At 37.5% G+C, this 18,705-nt stretch overlaps 1 protein-coding gene across 1 annotated transcript in view; it reads left to right on the top strand.

Annotated features, from left to right (window-relative positions):
- The window catches only part of whrnb (whirlin b), a 79,010-nt gene that overhangs the window by 43,539 nt on the left and 16,766 nt on the right, over window positions 1-18,705 (top strand). Inside the window, exons 4-8 of the mRNA XM_053674665.1 lie at window positions 3,015-3,220; window positions 5,108-5,144; window positions 11,487-11,678; window positions 13,080-13,292; window positions 15,778-15,852. Coding sequence (XP_053530640.1) covers window positions 3,015-3,220; window positions 5,108-5,144; window positions 11,487-11,678; window positions 13,080-13,292; window positions 15,778-15,852 — 723 coding nt within the window. The remainder of the gene's footprint in view (window positions 1-3,014; window positions 3,221-5,107; window positions 5,145-11,486; window positions 11,679-13,079; window positions 13,293-15,777; window positions 15,853-18,705) is intronic.

Raw genomic sequence — 18,705 nt, 5'->3', positions numbered from 1 at the left:
AGGCCAAATCGGAGGTATGTACAGTATTAATGCAATCATTTTAATACATTATCAATTCTATGATAACAGCTCGTTCACAGGGATTTGGGTGGTGGATGCTCACATAATTTAAACTAAGAGTAAACAGTTTTTATGCCTCTGCTACTAGATGGTGGAGGGATTATGTTTTCAGGTTGTCCATCCTTACGTCCTTGTGTCTCTGTCTGAGATTCTCATTAACGCAATAACTCAAGAATGAGCGATGAACTGATTTAAATTTTGGAACTGATCCAAATAGAATCAAGATCACAGCAAGGTCAAAGAAACAATTTTTCTTCTACGGCTTCCTTCCTGTTTGAACTATATGTTAAGGGTGTTTGAGGTGTTTGATTTGTGAGAAAAAGACTTGTTCATGGCAGAGGCACCCGTGTCAAGGCTGTCGGTGTCACGTTCTACTGGTCCAAAAAAAAGTGTTGTTATTTAACATACAGTATACAGTAATTGTTTTAATTTGTAAAAAGCAATTTGCCCTGGGAAAGATTTCAGTAAGGAAACATTTATGGGATGTTTATGAAAGGAGTCTCCAGTGTCAACACTTAAAAGTTCTTCTCAGTCACCAGGGTATATGATTTCCAATAGCATGACAAGCGTCATTTTCTTAATGAGAGAGAAAAAAGAGAGAGACTGATGAATGAATGACTGTTTATCACTGCTGTAATATAAGTGATTAGCAGGAAGTGTGGACATTGCATAACATCAAATGTAAACATAAAAGGATAAAAAGTATGACATTGTTCTCTCTAATAAATGTAATTGTTGAACAAAATGTAAAAAAATAAAATAAAATAAACGTATTCTGGGGCTTTGCATTAGGTCTGCAGCCAACCTTATGGCTGTTTACATCACAACCCAAAGTGTTTTATTCTTTATGTATAGCACAGGCACACAAAAAGGCACACTGACAGGTGCATATTAATTTCTTATATTGGGAAACACTATAAAGTAGATCCAGACCAAATGTCCTAATATTATGTAACAATGTTGGAACAAGCATAAATAACTGTTTAGACGAGACCTGTAAACTGCACAGTTGTCTCCATAATTAATTAGGATTAATGCTAGAATCCTGATGGACACTCCAGAAATATCCAGCATATCCTCATCCTGCAGTGACAAAAAGTCTCATATCCTCTGTCACGGTGCTCACAGGGACGACTTGCTGTCAGAAATATCAGAATTTTCAAGCACAACAAAGAAACAGAAAGGATAAGGGTATGCCATTTAAACTGCATGAACACATTTTATGGAGCGAGCTACAGAAGTGCTTTGGCATCAACATATATATATATATATATTCATTCAGTTAAGCACAACATGCAAGATATGCAAATGAACCATTTTTAAATGATGTTAAGCAACCATGGTATATGCCTTTACTTTCATCAGGACACTTTTACATTATCTTTTACTTGGCTGGGGAAATTCCAAGAGTGATGAGCCTTCAACCGGAAATGTCTGAACTATTGAATTTGTTTAATATTTATGAAATAAACACCATCTGGACCATCGACTGCTATCCTCTGCCTGTGAGAGGTTTTCACGAATGCTTCTCCTTTCATTGATTTCCCTATTGACCTGTTAGAGCATCTCCAGCGTTGTGCTGTTTTAGCAGCTTGCATTTCATTAAGCCTGAGATTGGGCGCTTTTGTCTGTGGCGTGTGATTGGATAACCCTGTGGGAAGGCAGCGTCAGCTCCCTAAAGCAGTCTCCGTGTCCTCGTGAGGTCGTGAGACTGAGTGCCGCTAACTCTGAGAGCTGATTACTGCTTTACACGGTGCTCTCTGATCCTTATAGGTCTTATAGAAGCTGCATTGCAGTTAAAGTCACATTCTCTCACTGTTTATCGAATGGGTAACTTTCCCACTTGAGCCCTATTTTCTTGACACTGCACTAGATTAGAGGTGCATTGATTGTGTGAAATGGTTGCAGGAATGTGTTTAGTTCATCTATTATAATGCAACACTCCAGGATATGGACAAAAACAGTATGCGATTATATCGCTGCACACTGCAATCACGATATGCTATGTAATTGATTTAAAATCTTGGGAACCTGTGATGTGCCATGGTTAAATGTCAGCCTGCGTTAATGCCACACACATTTCAATTGAAAATTGTAAAAGCGCTGTGATTGGAACAAAAATACTCAAAGCAATAATAAGTGTGTTAATGCTTTTTCTCTTTAACACCCATGTTCTGTACATAAGGGTATATCTGGGTTTGGTAGCAAAAATTGTGTGAGCCAGACCTATAGGAAAAATTATTTTATCATTATACCACAAATCTGTTGAATTCTCAATTCTGATTGGTCAAAAGGTGTTGATTAATATCAGCACCTTCTGACCATATATTAATAACCAGTTACTTGATATTAATTTCTTGTTTATAGAACTGTTGTATAAAAGCAATAGTGCAAATGCAAGAGTATGGTTATACTGAATTTTGAATAACCACACGATAGCGAGTGCGATATTGATTTATACAACAGTTCTACAGTATAAACAAGACATTAATATCTAATACGTGACATATTTTTGCCCCACATGCAGAAATAGTTCCAGAAGAAATTATAAGTTTATAGCCCATCAGCTAATTGGCTAGCTAGTTCACGATTATGTGTACATTCAGTTTTGGTACATATCACTGAGTGTAATTATCTGCCTTTCTTTTATCTTTTACCTTCTTCTTTCTTTTCATCTTCATCTGATGAGCGTTCATATTTGAAGTCTAAAGTTACATTGATGAAAAATGTATGTGTAAAACGTTTGGGAAGTCCGCTGATGTCACTAACTCTACTGTAGTAACCATTTAGAGCAATGAAGTAGAATTTTATGTGACGAGTAGAGTGATACGAACAATGAAATGTCTCAGTGCGGTGATGGTAAATATAACTCCTGGAACACAGGTATAGTCTTTCTTCACAGTTTGAGCTGCTTCATAAAATTCACTCCATGTCTTCTCGCTCCTGGGATGCAGGTTGGAGATCAGATCATGGAGGTGAATGGGCACAGTTTCCGCAGCATTGCCCACGACGAGGCTGTGCAGATCCTCAAGAGCTCCCGCCACATGCTGATGACCATAAAGGACGTAGGGCGTCTTCCGCATGCCCGTACCGTAGTGGACGAGACCAAGTGGATCTCCAGCCCACAAATCGCTGAGAGCTCGGCCAGCGCCACCTTGAGGTCCTTCTGCTTTTCTCAGCCTATTAGCTTTTTTTTTTTTATCCCTTACTGATTTCCTTGCATCTTTTTCCAGATCTATAGAGGAACACTGGGGCACAATCACATAGGGTGATGGTAGTTACATGATACATGATACTCTTGTGTTTTACATCTGTAGTGTGTGTGTAATTACAACAGACAACAATTTAACACAATCAAAGGCATAATTTAACCTCTTAATAATAGGACTACTTTTCCAGATTTTTTTTCCAGAGAATTTTGTAGTTATTACTTACCAACATAGTCAGTGCAACATAAATTAAATGCTATAGTGTCTCAATTTGCTCCAGATCCAAAACCTTATCGGGGGACAAAATTGGATTATCAGAAAATACATTTCTGTATGATCCTAACACCTTTATTGTTATAATTTTACATTTTCGCTTATTTTAAAAAAAATTCATTAGCTTAATTAGCTTGACTTCTGCTTCAAGTGTGTATGAAGTAAACAATTTTTTTTCTGTTCTTTTCTCAGTACAGATAAATGTCATGACTGTTGTCAGTGGTATTCTCACACAACCTGCAGATACAGTAGTAGAAATCGTTAACACATTACAATACCGTTCAACAACTCATAGTTAACTATGCAATAACTAATCAGGAATGAATGAGTCGTTCTTCATTAACCCTTATCTCATTCCTGTTAACTAATAAGAACTTAGAAGTTAGAGGCTCAGTAATTATGAGTTCAGTTAGTACGAGTTCATTATTAACTTTGCAGTAATTACTGAATCTTAGATTTGTCCTATGGCTCTTTTATAATCACTACTGATTAAATCCTCACCACAATGACATTCATTTCCAACAGCTAAGCCTTATCTTGCTCCTGAAGATGTCCTAGCTAATATATCTCAACCTATTCCAGTGCCTCTAAAATATAAATGTAAATGTAGCAATGAGTAATGAATATTTATGTTAGTTATGAATAATTTACTTATAAATAACCAAACAGTAACGTTTCAGTAATTAGTAATGAATTACAATGTAATACAGATCCAGATTATTATCTACTGAACAACAACATGGTATCAATTCTCCTTAGGACTGAGTTTCAGTCTCTCACACTTTGCATGTAAATGTTCCATCATTAACTAAAACACCAAGACACTTGTGCTAAATAAATGAATAAATAAATGTACTTTTTGAACGTTGCCTCTGCTTTCAGTCACTCATCAGATTTCTGAATTTGATGCCTAGTTTACGGAATTATGTGGAGATGTTATGGTAAGAGCTTAAATATATTCCCAAATTTCCCCGACATTCAGTTAAAGCCACGTTGTCCTGTCTGAAATGAAATCTGGGTCAGCGCCAGCTGCTGTTCTTTGTCCGGTTCTGAAAAAGAAGCAATTCAGAATAGCTGCCGGCTGCTTCTTAGGTAGTTTTAGATGCCATATTGTTGAATGACTCACTGCACACAAGAACACACCTGCGTCAAATGCGCATTTGTGGGTGTTTGTGCGTGCGTGCTTGTGTGTGTGTTGGGGGGGGGGGGGGTTTAGATGGTGAGCTGACGGCTATATATGGTGAACTGACAGCACTCTGAACTCTCTCCCGCTCTATGTTTCCTTCTCTAGCTCTCCTTTGTTCCTAATGGAGCTGGGTTGTTTGAGAACCCCAGGAGGTGCTTGTTTCCAAAGTGCTCCTCGTGCCACTCTTCATTCTACTGTAACGCATGTGCTGTAACGCCCGTGGCAGACAGCGGACTCTTGTCTAGGAGCATTCCAGACACATAAAAACCTGTTTTATGATTGCAAAATTGCGTTTTACCTCCCTGAGACATCAGTTGGTGTCACAATATCAATCACTGCCACAAGGCAGTACCCTGACAGCTGTTTCTCTTCCTTGCAGTGTGTCAGGAGACGCTGGTGCTGGGAGCTCAGGAAAGGTAAGGCACAAATTCCGTCATATGTCACACTAGGGACACACACACATTAAAACAGTGCTTTAACATATTAAGTAACATTGCTCTGTGTTCTTCCTGAGATGATTTACACACATCAGCTGTAGTCTGGTTGTGATGGAATGATGTATGCAGGGTGTAGTCCTGCCTCACACACGGTATTCCCAGGATAGGCTCAATCACCGAATGATACTTGGAGAAAAAAACAGGAATAACATGATGTCTAACATAGAAGAAAAAGAAGAGAAAAAGATGGGTGGTGTTCATATTCGGAGATTCTCATTTATTGCCAGGTATATTAATGGACTTTGTTGTAATTGACGGAAACTAATTTCTCAGTAATGAGTGCGTGGTCAGTGAAGAGTAAGAGTGAAGGTTGTACAAGACGATATCAGTCTCGACAGCTGGAACCAATTTCAGAGCAGACTTTCTCACTTCATTTACCCCTGCATCTGTTTTCTTTCTTGTTGTTTTCAATGTGCTTCTTTTGCATGTCCTGAAAAAAAATCTGAACTTGTTAAACCCTGAATTGTACTGTCTACAGCAATCATTTACAGCTAACTGATTCTTTGTTTCTATATTTTGCATTTCAGTTGCAGAGTTTTATTGTAACCCTAATCGTGTACACCTGATTCTCACACCCACAGGAATCAGGTGTCTTGCATCATGAGGTTTGTTCCTCCTATTAGGAGATTGCAAGTCTGATTAGGTGAAGCCACAGCTGTCTATGGCTGCAGGTCCAAGAGAGTGTAACTGCTCACCTCTACGACATTGTGTTAGCAGTCGGAAAAGATGTAGTGGCTTCCTGCGTTTGCTTTCACACTCCCAGATTGGTAGCTGCCATGCAATGGTGCAGTCTCAGCTAGCAGGTGTGATTTAACCTTAACTTAACAAGGCAAGACTGGAAGGAATGGAAAGTAAAAGGAAAATGAACAGGAAGAACTGGCTAGAAAGAAAGAAAGAAAGAAAGAAAGAAAGAAAGAAAGAAAGAAAGAAAGAAAGAAAGAAAGAAAGAAAGAAAGAAAGAAAGAAAGAAAGAAAGAAAGAAAGAAAGAAAGAAAGAAAGAAAGAAAGAAAGAAAGAAAGAAAGAAAGAAAGAAAGAAAGAAAGAAAGAAAGAAAGAAAGAAAGAAAGAAAGAAAGAAAGAAAGAAAGAAAGAAAGAAAGAAAGAAAGAAAGAAAGAGAAAAAGAAAGAAAAGTTGAAAGGAGGAAATGAAAAGGAAGAAATGGACATATGAAAAAGAAGAAAGGATGAAATGAAAAGGAAGAAAGGAGGTAAAAAGTGAGGAATAAAACAGGAAAATTAAAGGAAGAACAGAGGAAAATTATTGGAAGGAAAAAGGAAATGAAAAGAAAAAAAGAGGGATGAAAGGGAAGAAAGAAGGGAATGAAAAGAGGAAAAGAGGGATGAAAGGGAAGAAAGAAGGGAATGAAAAGAAGAAAGGTGGAAATTAAGAGGGAGAATGGAGAAAGAAAGATAGAAAGCTGTATGGGACTGTAATTGTTAAAATACTGAAATATTTTTGTTGTGTTGATTTTTTTGGCCAATTGATTTAATTACTTAATTGTAATCTATATCTGTAACTTTATAGATAACTGTTTGCTTCTATACTTTTGGCCAGTCACAGGCTTAAGTACACCCTAACTATACACTCTACTTATATACTTATACTATATACACTACTTACTTATATACTTATACTATATACACTACTTACTTATATACTTATACTATATACACTACTTACTTATATACTTATACTATATACACTACTTACTTATATACTTATACTATATACACTACTTACTTATATACTTATACTATATACACTACTTACTTATATACTTATACTATAAACACTACTTACTTATATACTTATACTATATACACTACTTACTTACATACTTATACTATATACACTACTTACTTATATACTTATACTATATACACTACTTACTTATATACTTATACTATAAACACTACTTACTTATATACTTATACTATATACACTACTTACTTATATACTTATACTATATACACTACTTACTTATATACTTATACTATATACACTACTTACTTATATACTTATACTATATACACTACTTACTTATATACTTATACTATAAACACTACTTACTTATATACTTATACTATATACACCACTTACTTATATACTTATACTATATACACCACTTACTTATATACTTATACTATAAACACTACTTACTTATATACTTATACTATATACACTACTTACTTATATACTTATACTATATACACTACTTACTTATATACTTATACTATAAACACTACTTACTTATATACTTATACTATAAACACTACTTACTTATATACTTATACTATATACACTACTTACTTATATACTTATACTATATACACTACTTACTTATATACTTATACTATATACACTACTTACTTATATACTTATACTATATACACTACTTACTTATATAATTATACTATTAACTGTTCTAGTGTTGTTGTTGCATGGGTTGAAGTCCCGCTGCAGGAGTTTGGCTACTGCAGTGGTGGAATGCTGCATCAGCAGTTTTCTGGACCCTAAATGCTGGACTCGATTGAGGGCTATAGGCGGGTTGGTGAAGTAATGGAGGGGGTAGAAGTGGAGTGAAGGTTGCTATCGGAAGTCTTTCGTCTTTTTTTCTTCCCTGGCTGCCAGGCCGCAGATTGCATTAGAGTTGGAGTAACCTTGGAGAGTATAGCCCCGTAAATCAGCCCCCGCTCTCTGCATGGCCCCCACACACCCCAACCCTTTGGGACCTGCGCCCATGGAGCTCTTTTATTAGGAAAGTGTGAGTGTGCAGAGTCTGTCATTGAACCCTGCTACCCAGTAATGGCAAGAGAGCAATGGTATCACTGAGCATTTAAAACCCTGATGATCCATCAACGTCTAGGCAAAAAAAAACAACTTTTTATCGGGCTCTTAAATGATGTTTACCCTCATCTGAGATTTACAGGTTTCTATATACACTCATTGTCCACTTTAATATTAACACCTATATGCAGGACAAGATGCAGGACAAGAGCTTCAGTTAAAGTTCACATCAAACATCAGATATGGAGAAAATATGATCTCAGGGACTTTGACTGTGGCATGATTGTTAGTGTGGTTTGAATATTTCAGAAATTGCTGCTCATAACCCACAGGTAATATTATGTGACTATATGCAGGTGTTTCATACCAGTGGGGGTGATTATCCATCCATCCATCCATTTTCTATACCGTTTATCCTACAGGGTCATGGGGAACCTGGAGCCTATCCCAGGGAGCATCAGGCACAAGGCGGGGTACACCCTGGACGGGATGCCAATACATCACAGGGCACAATCAGATACACACTCACACACCCATTCATACACTACGGACACTTTGGACATGCCAATCAGCCTACCATACATGTCTTTGGACTGGGGGAGGAAACCGGAGTACCTGGAGGAAACCCCCGCAGCACAGGGAGAACATGCAAACTGCGCACACACAGAGGGCAGCTGCGGGATTAAACCTGGAATAATAATTATTCATCAATAATTTTAAAAAACTATATTAATTTTTCTTCCCTCTTCAATATTACAGTAATTCTTGAAAGTTTGTGAACCCTTTGGAATCTTATATATGTGTGTGTGTGTGTGTATATATGTATAGGTATATGTGTATATATATATATATATATATATATATATATATATATATATATATATATATATATATATATATATATATATATATATATATATATATATATATATATATAATGCATAAATAGGACTTCTAAAAATCTGTTGATGTTTTAGGTCATAAATATGCATATTATGCATATTTATTGAGGAAAATGATCAAATATTACAGATCTGTTGGTAGCAAAAGTATATGAAGCTTTGATTTCAGTATTTGAAAATCTGATGGTGTTTTAGGTCATATTTATGCATAAATATAAATTCAAGCACCACTGTATGAGCTGTTTTGTATAGATTCATTATGTATAATCCCATTTCTATTCCAGGTTGTAACACAAAAGAAAAATGTGGGAAAAGTCAAGGGGGTGAATATTTATGCAAGCCACAGTAAAATCATAAAATTTATGATATGTGATGTGTATTTTGCAACAGACAAGATTCATGAAATAAATAGCTAAATATCAGAGAAAAAAAAACATTACCGTGGGTAAACAAATGCAAATTCATTTGAAACATATAGTTTTAATCATTAAAAGAACTAAATTATTACCTCATTAATTTGATTGCTTTTATGTATATAAACATTGCAGTACTACTGCTAACACATGGACTGTGAGGCAGTGTAATATTATGAGCTAATTAGAATTTAGTAGTTTTTTTTTTTTTAAAATAATAATCACATTTTAATTAAGAATGCAATTTTAATTTTACAATGTATTTTTTATATTTAACATTCACTCGGAATGTTTAGCGCTATCTAATATTTTTTTTATTAAATGCTAAATTCCACAGTTATCATGGTGTGTTCAGTTTATTATTGTTTTTATTGTTATTATTATTATTATTGTTGTTGTTTTTCATTATTTTCCCCCAATAACCAGAGTGGAGCCAAAACAGTAACTTGGCTCAGAGCCTTTCAGGGACCAATACAGTGCACAAATGCTTATAAAGTATTGATTTTGCAATGGAGGTAGTGAAAACAATCCCCTTCTTCTCTGTCTCTATCTCAGCACTTTCCCCTTGAGCAGCATATAAATTTCACAGATTTTATGCCATGTGTGATGAGTGTCAGGATTGCACTTTGCATTTATCATAGCAGCATTCATTTATTCATTTATAGTTTGGAGTGCGAAGAACGACCCCCATGAGACAGGGCTTTGATGGGCCTGTGGTCAGTGCACATCTGCTCTGGGATTACACTGGAATGTTTCACGCACTGGTATGACAGAAGATGGGTTATTAGACCTTACTTAGCCTTGATTCCAGCTGAGCGCTGACGTCTGGATCGGGTGCTGTTTCACTGGGGAATTGAATGAGGAGGGATTTTTGTGAGCTGAGTAAAAGCAGTACCCTTCTCTGTCAGTCCTTTGTACCCTTTACATCATACCTGCACTATTTGTAAGAAGAATTCCTCCAATTGAATTAGGAGAAAACGAAATGAAAAGGAATGTTAAAGTATTCAAAGAGATTTTACTTTGAAGATGGATTGTGTTGTGGTGGAATGGAGTCTAGAGGGCAAGGCTATGGGGACACAAGTTTAATTAATAAAAACATCAAAGCCAACCTTTTCCACTTGCAGTTTTATTTCTTTAGATGTAGTTTGATGTCTGACATATTTTTCCGGTACAAGTTATTCCTCTGCTTTGTTGCTAAAGATAGTTTCAGTTGCTCCCTCTTGCTTTTTCTAATAACAGCAACACTAGGAGACATAAAGAGCCAGAGAATGAGAAAGCACTCTCTCTCTGTGTGTCTCGGCCTGCGGCTGGTTCTAATGTACTTCTGATTAAGGAGGATGTCAAAGAGGAGAAGGCGTGAGACTTGCGTTTCTGTGCAGAGGCAGTGGACAGTGGGTTAATGACACACCGAAGCAGAGGAAGAGAGCGAGTGAATGAGTGCCACAGAGTGACTCATAGAGACCTTTCATTCCCCAGGGCTTGTGGTACTTAATATTAGCTCGGGTTGAGTGGAGAGACCTCAGAAGTCTGTCCATACACCTGATCCAGGATCTGTTTGCTGTGTTTTACTAAAGCCTACACACTGATCTGAACACACACTTCATTTCACTAAAGCAGCTGTTTGATCAGATGTGCTTCAAGTAATCATAATACTGTTATAGTGACTCAACATAGCAATATAAAGTTGCTGAGAGGCATATTGCACTGTATCACATGCATATAGAAAGGGAAATAATGTTATGTAAAGAGTAATGAGCAACAAATCAGTAAAACAAAGTTGATCTTTTTCAAATTAAAGCATGCACCAAAGTACTCGCCTTTACTCAATGACATGCTTTTTTATTCATTTTTAGTGAACAAAGATTTTCCCATGAGAGAAAACTTAGTTACAGCTTTACCTCTGACTGTTATGAAGCGCTGACACTGGAGACTCCTTCCATAAATGTTAACATCTCCTCACAGAAAATGTGAACATATCAACACTTTTTTTAAATCTGTTTTTTGAAATCCTCGTATTAGCTGTTACTATACAAACAATAACATATTAGAACGAGAATATTAATATAAACCTTGTTTATTTTGAATGGTGGATTCCAGTTATATGCTGCTACAGAACCTCAGCCTGATTTGACATGTCTTCTCTTTGTGTGTTGGAAGGGCCTGTCGTCATCGGCGCTGGCATCAGGACATATAGGGGCTCGGAGTTCTCTGGAGGAGCAGGCGTATCTGCTGCTGACCGAGACAGAGAACCAGACCATGACCTACTACATCCAGGAGTACCAGTGTGGCCACATTGGCGTGGAGCCTCTCGCAATGGCCCTGTTCGAGCTCTTCAACACACACGCCAAGGTTAAGTCTAGAACTAACAACGAGGGGGGGGTCTGGATTCCAACAGAGCGTTGGCAAAAGTGCTGAATGAGACATGAAACAGAAGCGTTGCTAGAAATAGTTCTGAGTTTATGACTAGTGAGAATGATGAACGCACTTTGACACATTTTACAGGTGCCCGTCTTGTGGTTTTATTATTTGTAAGCATCTGTTGTTTCAGCACTTACACTAACCTGCTAGTTGCTTTGGAAAATTTGCTTATAATAAAAAAAACTTTGCTTTTACAAAGTTGAATAAACATTTACAGTATCACGGTGGCTTAGTGGTTAGCACCTCACACTTCCAGGGTTGAAGGTTCTATTTCTGACATGGACCTATGTGAGGAGCTTGCATGTTCTCCCCGTGATTCGGGGGCTTCCTCCAGGTACTCCGGTTTCCTTCCCCAGTCCATATACATGCATTGTAGGCTGATTAGCATGTCCAAAAGGCTCCATAGTGTATGAATGGGTGTGTGAATGTATGTGTGATTGTGCCCTGCGATGGATTGGCACCCTGTCCAGAGTGTCACTCGCCTTGTGCCCCATGTCCTCTGGGATAGGCTCCAGGTTCCTTGCAACCCAGTAAGGATAAGTGGTAAAGAAAATGAATGGATGGATGGATGGATTACTGGATTCAATGTTGCCATGTTTATTCAGGTCCATGTGAACCTATCTACCTAGCTTTTTTTTTTTTTTTTTTGCAGCATTTGCACAGTAATGAGATGAGATATAGACTGTCTCATTAAGAATCATGCAATGCATGTATTTTTATGGACAATCCCATTATTCTATTCAACCTTCAGTAGACCTGGATTCCATTTAGGACTCAGCAGTTCCTCCAATCAAGCTGTATGTTTAAAAATACTTGTCTAATAGTTAATATGCACATTTGTGTTCATAGTTCCATTTGGAAATTTCTAGAAATCACTTTGTTAGGGTACCTTGCTAATGTAAGCTAATTGAAAACAATTGTCTCTAGCTAGCTTATGTGGATAACATGCTAGTCAGGCTTAGTTAGCTAAGTAGCTTCGAAATGATTCCCCCAACCCTAGTCAAGTTGTGTTCAATACCAAGTAAACTGCTGTTCTTCATTCAGGAACCATAAAGTACACTGACTGATACTAACAAGAACTACAGCAGCAATTCAAATCGATGAAAATAATGTGACACACAGCATGCTCGAAGATATAACATGGAATGAGACTGGTGCTACAAAACATGATGTCTTCCTTTGTGGAGAAAATTCTGTTTAATGAGACGGACAGCTGCATCCAGAAATTGAATGAAGTTTAAATGTAAATTTAGCACCGAGGGTTTTATGTGTTGTGCTGTTTGATTGCTTGTGATGTGTGTAACTGTGCGTGTTTTCTTGTGTACTCCTCAGCTTACCTTGCTGGCAGAGGTGCGTGCTCTTATTGCTCCTCAGGATCTGGAGCGTTTTGATGGCCAGGTCGTTCTCCATGAGATGGAGGCTTGGAGGGTGAGACATGGAGGCCTGGGCCTGCTGCACCACGCCAAAGCCATCTGCAGCTCTCATCCTGAGGGTCATGTCCCAACTGCCTGCCAGCTGACTGCTTCGGCAATGGGCTATGCTAAGGCAAGTGTGTGTGTGTGTGTGTGTGTGTGTGTGTGTGTGTGTGTGTGTGTGTGTGTGTTAGCCCAGTGAACCTTGTCTGTATGTGTGTGCCAAGTATTTGGCTGATTCATTTCTGCTTTGTTGTGTGTGTGTGTGTGTGTGTGTGTGTGTGTGTGTGTGTGTGTGTGTATATGTGTGTATATATGTGTGTATCTGCCCATCTGTCTGTCACTATGTGTGTGGATAAATCCTCTAGATAGTTTTGACCTTCTCTCTGATTGGTTTGGTTTCTAACATGTCAAAGGTGCCATGCTTCTGATGCTGTAGCAGCATGATGTACTGCAAGGAAAATTCAGGTGCTTTTACTGTACATTATTTAGGACACTTGAGTTATTCTAAAGAGGCACGCACACAGAAAAAATGTAAACAGGGAAATGTAAAAAGCATTAAGTATTTGTTTTTTTCTTTAGTTCTTCTTCACATTGTAATCAAATGGGTTTTAACTTTCCTGAGCGTGCATTTGCTATGCTTTTCTGGTGGCATAAGGGGCACTCGAATGACGTCCTGTGTGCTTTATTTGGACTTTGATATTCATGTCTCATGCTCTTGCTGGTTAATTGTCTGAGTTGACAATGTCTGCTAGTCATTATTCTGGGTTGTAAATTCTTTCCACGTGAATGTCAAGTAATTAGACTAACAGCTCCTTTTTCTTGCTACACTGGAACACATTTTAAGCTTTTCACAAACGTTTCTTTAACAACAACAACAAGGTATGGGGTATTTTATGGTGATTTGGGGTAGTTAGTTTTAAGGCTGCACAATATGGACAAAACTAGCATATAGTGATTATACTGCTACACTGAAATTGTCAGGTGACTGTCCATATATTAAGACAAACTTGTTAAAATTTAACTTGCATTATTTTGAGTAAAATAATTAGGATTTAATTTAAAAAAAAAAAAAAAATTATATCACAATTCTGCAGTGGTGGACGAAGTGCACCGTTCCTGTACTTTTGTAAAAGTCCTCCTCTTATATTACTACTTGAGTAAAATTACAAATGTTCTTGCTTTTGAACGTACTCAAGTATCAAATCTTTATCAAAAACTACTGATCTATGAGAACTACATCTGAATAATGGATGTAATTCAATGTTCCATTCTCCTGCGCATCTCCTACCTTTTTAAGAAGGAAGTTTTCTATTGTTGCAAGCAAACAGTGAGGCAGTTAGGGAGTTATATACAGACATTATGCAGGTTTAGCAAATTTTCCTTTTTATTAAGAAAAACTACAGTGCACAATATCAGTAAGTGTGTGTATGTGTGTGCTGTAACTAATAAGCACCATGTAACAGGTAAAGACGCATTATGAATGAAATAATATTAAAAATTGGCTTACCTCAACGTGTTTTCTTAAGTTTGATGTGGTGTGGTGACTCTGCTGTGGTCAGTATAGAAGATATTTGACAATGACACGTTGACATCGCTTTTGCTCGTCAGTGCTTAAAAATATATATTTTTTAGATAAGGACAAGGGTGATAGACTCCTGCCATCTTTGGGGCTCAAATACGCTACTGTAGAAATATCTAGCCAGTAACCCGTACTCTGCAGAAACTCTCGCAAGAACCATGGGGATACAGTTGTTGAATGCCTAATCCAATTTATGTATTCACTTTAAAGTAGCGTGGATCGGCATATGGAGTAAAAAGTAAGATATTACACATTAAAATGTAATGAAGTAAAAGTTTCCCAAAATGAAAATCCTCTGATAAAGTACATGTACTTGAAAAATGTACTCCACCGTTGCAGTTCTGTTGATTTCTTGTACTGTATCCGATTGGTCAGAAGGTGTCGATTAATTTTCTATAACAGCAACTCTGACAGTGTGTAAAAAGTAGATATGGTGACGAGGAGAAGTTCGTTAGTATTTTTGGAGGGAGTCTCCAGTGTCAGTGCTTTGTAACAGTCAGAGGTTCCTTAAGGTTTCAAGATATTGAGGAGTTTGAGGTTTCTTGGTAATATGACATTTTTTTTTGCTCTTATTGATGTCGAGGGAAAGAAAAAGGAAGGCTGGGGATAGAGCTACTGTTTATAGCTTCTATAATGTAAGTGAAAATGGAAACGAACTTCCCCTTAAGTGTTTTATTTACTAAAGTTCCTTATGTACCAAAACATACATAGTCTAATTAACCATCTGATAGAATAGCTTTCAGTAAGTCTAGGAAAAATTGAAGGAAAAAAAACATTGTTATTCAAATACATCAAGAAATGCAAAAACAATTTTCTGATGCTTTTCATGGTGAAAAAGGGTTAACTGGCAGGGAATGGTCGGAATGCTCTCAAATCACAGTGCATACATTGTGAGTTTGTTAGACGGCTCATTTTGGTATTGCAGGTTTCAGTGATATAAGGATCGCAAAGGTAAGTTAGAATTCTTTGAGACTGATGTTGTATGAGTACCGCTGAATTGTTCGTAGGATGACGCAAATGATTTGTGCTTTTGCAGAATGAGTGCAGGATGGATGGAAGCGTGGAGGCAGGACCTGCGGGGGCTTTTAACTCCCTACCGGAAATAGCTTTGGTGAGTACAGTATGAGAGAGAGAGAGAGAGCTGTCACTGAAAGCCATCATGCATGACAAAGCCAGCTGAGGAAACCATTACACATTAGTACCTGCGTTTTCCACCTTTGCCTTAAACAATATCATTGTGAAATTATTAGAATGTAATCGAAAATAGCAAACGATTAAAAAAAATTTAATATTTGAATATACCTCAAAAGCATTCTATCTAATTCCAGTTCAAAGACACGTGTCTCACACCACGTAACTGATACGGAAAAGCTCTAAATGTGTGAAGTATTCACAATAAAGTACTTTCATCTACTTGCTTTCAGGATCATTCATTTCACTCATGCGCTCGTAGTTGTAACTACACTTTATGCATACCAATATTAAGGATACCGGACAGCAGCGCATTATGAGTAAATTTCATATTGTGGTGACATTTTGAAATGAAATATCAACCTCTGAAATGTCAGGATGGTTTCCCTATGGTCTAACACGTACTCCTGTAATTACATTGTCCGTTTAATGCACCAGTCAGGATTCAGTGCATTTGACAGGTTAGCGTTGAGCTGTAACAGATTGTGAATGAAAACACATCTGAAATGCACAACAGGAGCTGTAAAAATTGGGACTCGGGAGAGTGATGTCGAAGCAAATGCAGAGTTTAATTGAGGATTTTACTCAAATCGCTGTCACAGTCCACAGCAGGGTTTTAGAGGATGCTGTAAACAAAGGCATGTCTATGATCTTAAACCAGGCAATTAAACCAGGCTCCACATATGTCCTGTACCAAATGGCACACTTGCAGCCTTAATATACTTCTTTACACATGTCTATGAGGTCTTCGAGGCCGTAGGGTGTCCCATTTCTCATTTTACGCTTCAGAAGGATGCTTATGAGCACCCTTAATGCAATCTGTGGCGAAGCCTGTATCAAAGTGGACTCAGCAGCAATCTTTTACCCAGAACCCCTTGTGATTGTTAGCGAGGACCGATCACGGCGAATGAGTTGGTTGACAGAAAATCGCAACAGCGTTTACATTAAAGCCAACGACTTTACAACTTTTACAAGTGATTAACAGGTTCCTTCCTTGCCTACTGCATGCAGCAGACTTGCTGACCTGTACGCAAAATCCATTTGAATCCATTTAAATCAGAGTACGCTACAAGTTATTATTGAAAAATATGCAGTAGGTTTTCTTTTGCTCCCAATAAAAAAGAGCAGATGACAGTATGAATCTAGAACAACTGACCATTGTGCAAATGCTTTGAACTTGATATTATCTGACCCCATGGAAGCTCCGCCCCTTTCCACCATCTCATGTTAGTAATATTTGAAGGGTGTAGCTTTGTTTTCTGTGTATGTAAATGGAGAATGGTTTTTAGTTTATTAATGTGAAATTAAATCAATCAGCATATGTTTGACTTGCTACCATTTGAAAAGTATGTAGTTAAGATAATAATTTTGGCCAAAAATACCCCAAAATGGCACTTTTTTTTTATCCAAATGAGGCCTACAATGAAGCTAAATATATAAAATAGATATATATCAAATAGACATTTGGGTTTCAGATCAAAAATGAACATGAGACCATAGATCAGAAATTCAGCTTTCGTTTCCTGATATTTACATCAAGATCTGTTAAACAACTTAGAAAATGGCACTTTCCGTTTGACCTCACCCATTGTTCAAGTGATCGATAACATGTGACTGACAGGTGTTTCTTCTTGATCAAATGTGCCCTGTTATATTCAGTGTTTAAACAATTAATAGCTCTGAATGTCTACTCTTGGTTTGGGCCCTGGGATTTTCCAGTGAAGATCGCATTTTGTGTTAAAAAGGATAAACCAACATGAAGACCATATAGATGCCTAGGGGAGAAAAGCAAGTCATTTTGAAGCTGAGAAAAGAGGGGAAAAAATCAGAGTCATTGCAGATGCATTGGGCATAGACAATACAACAAATTGGAATGTCCTGAAAAAAAAAAGAAACCATTGGTATACTAACAACCCGACTTGGAACAGATCGGCCAAGGAAAACGACAACAGTTTATGACAGAAACATTGTAAGAGCTGTGAAGAAAAACCAAAAAACAACAGTCAGTGACATCATCAACGTCCACAGGCCAGGGGTGAAGGTATCACAATCTACTGTTCAACGAAGACTTTGAGGGCATAAATATAGAGGCCATTCCACAAGATGCAAACCACTCGTCAGCAGTAGGAATCAAACGGCCAGACTGAAATTCACAAAGGAATACATAGATGAGCCAAAAAAGTTACCAAGATTAACCTCTACCAAACCAAGTGGAACCAAGATTAACCTCTACCAAAGTGATGGAAAGACCAAAGTGTGTAGAAAGAAAGGATCTGCTCATGATCCAAAACATAGAAGCTCATCGGTCAAGCATGGTGGATGTAGCGTAATGGCTTGGGCGTGCATGGCTGCTTCTGGAACAGGCTCACTAATCTATACTGATGATGTAACTCGTGATGGTAGCAGCAGAATGAATTCAGAAGTCTACAGAAAAATCCATCCAATCTAATTGGCTGGAACTTAATCATGCAGCAAGCCAATGATACGCTGCCAACACAACAAAAGTCTTCATCACTGGAAAAAGGTTTTAGATTGGCCAAGTCAATCACCAGACCTTAACCCAATTGAGTATGCATTTCACTTCCTGAAAAGGAGACCAAAGTGGGAAACCCCTTGAAACAAGCAACAATTTAAAGGAACTGTGCTTCAAGCCTGAAAAATTATCACAAAAGAAGAATTGAGCAGTTTGGCGAGGTCTGTGAATCACTGCATGATGCAGTTATTGCAAGCAAGGGAGATGCAACTAAATATTAAGTGTTATTGATGTTCGTTT

Source organism: Ictalurus punctatus, chromosome 22 (genome assembly GCF_001660625.3).
Source record: "Ictalurus punctatus breed USDA103 chromosome 22, Coco_2.0, whole genome shotgun sequence".
In the NCBI taxonomy this organism is placed as follows: Eukaryota; Metazoa; Chordata; class Actinopteri; order Siluriformes; family Ictaluridae; genus Ictalurus; species Ictalurus punctatus.
This window is presented reverse-complemented; position numbering and strand designations above follow the sequence as displayed.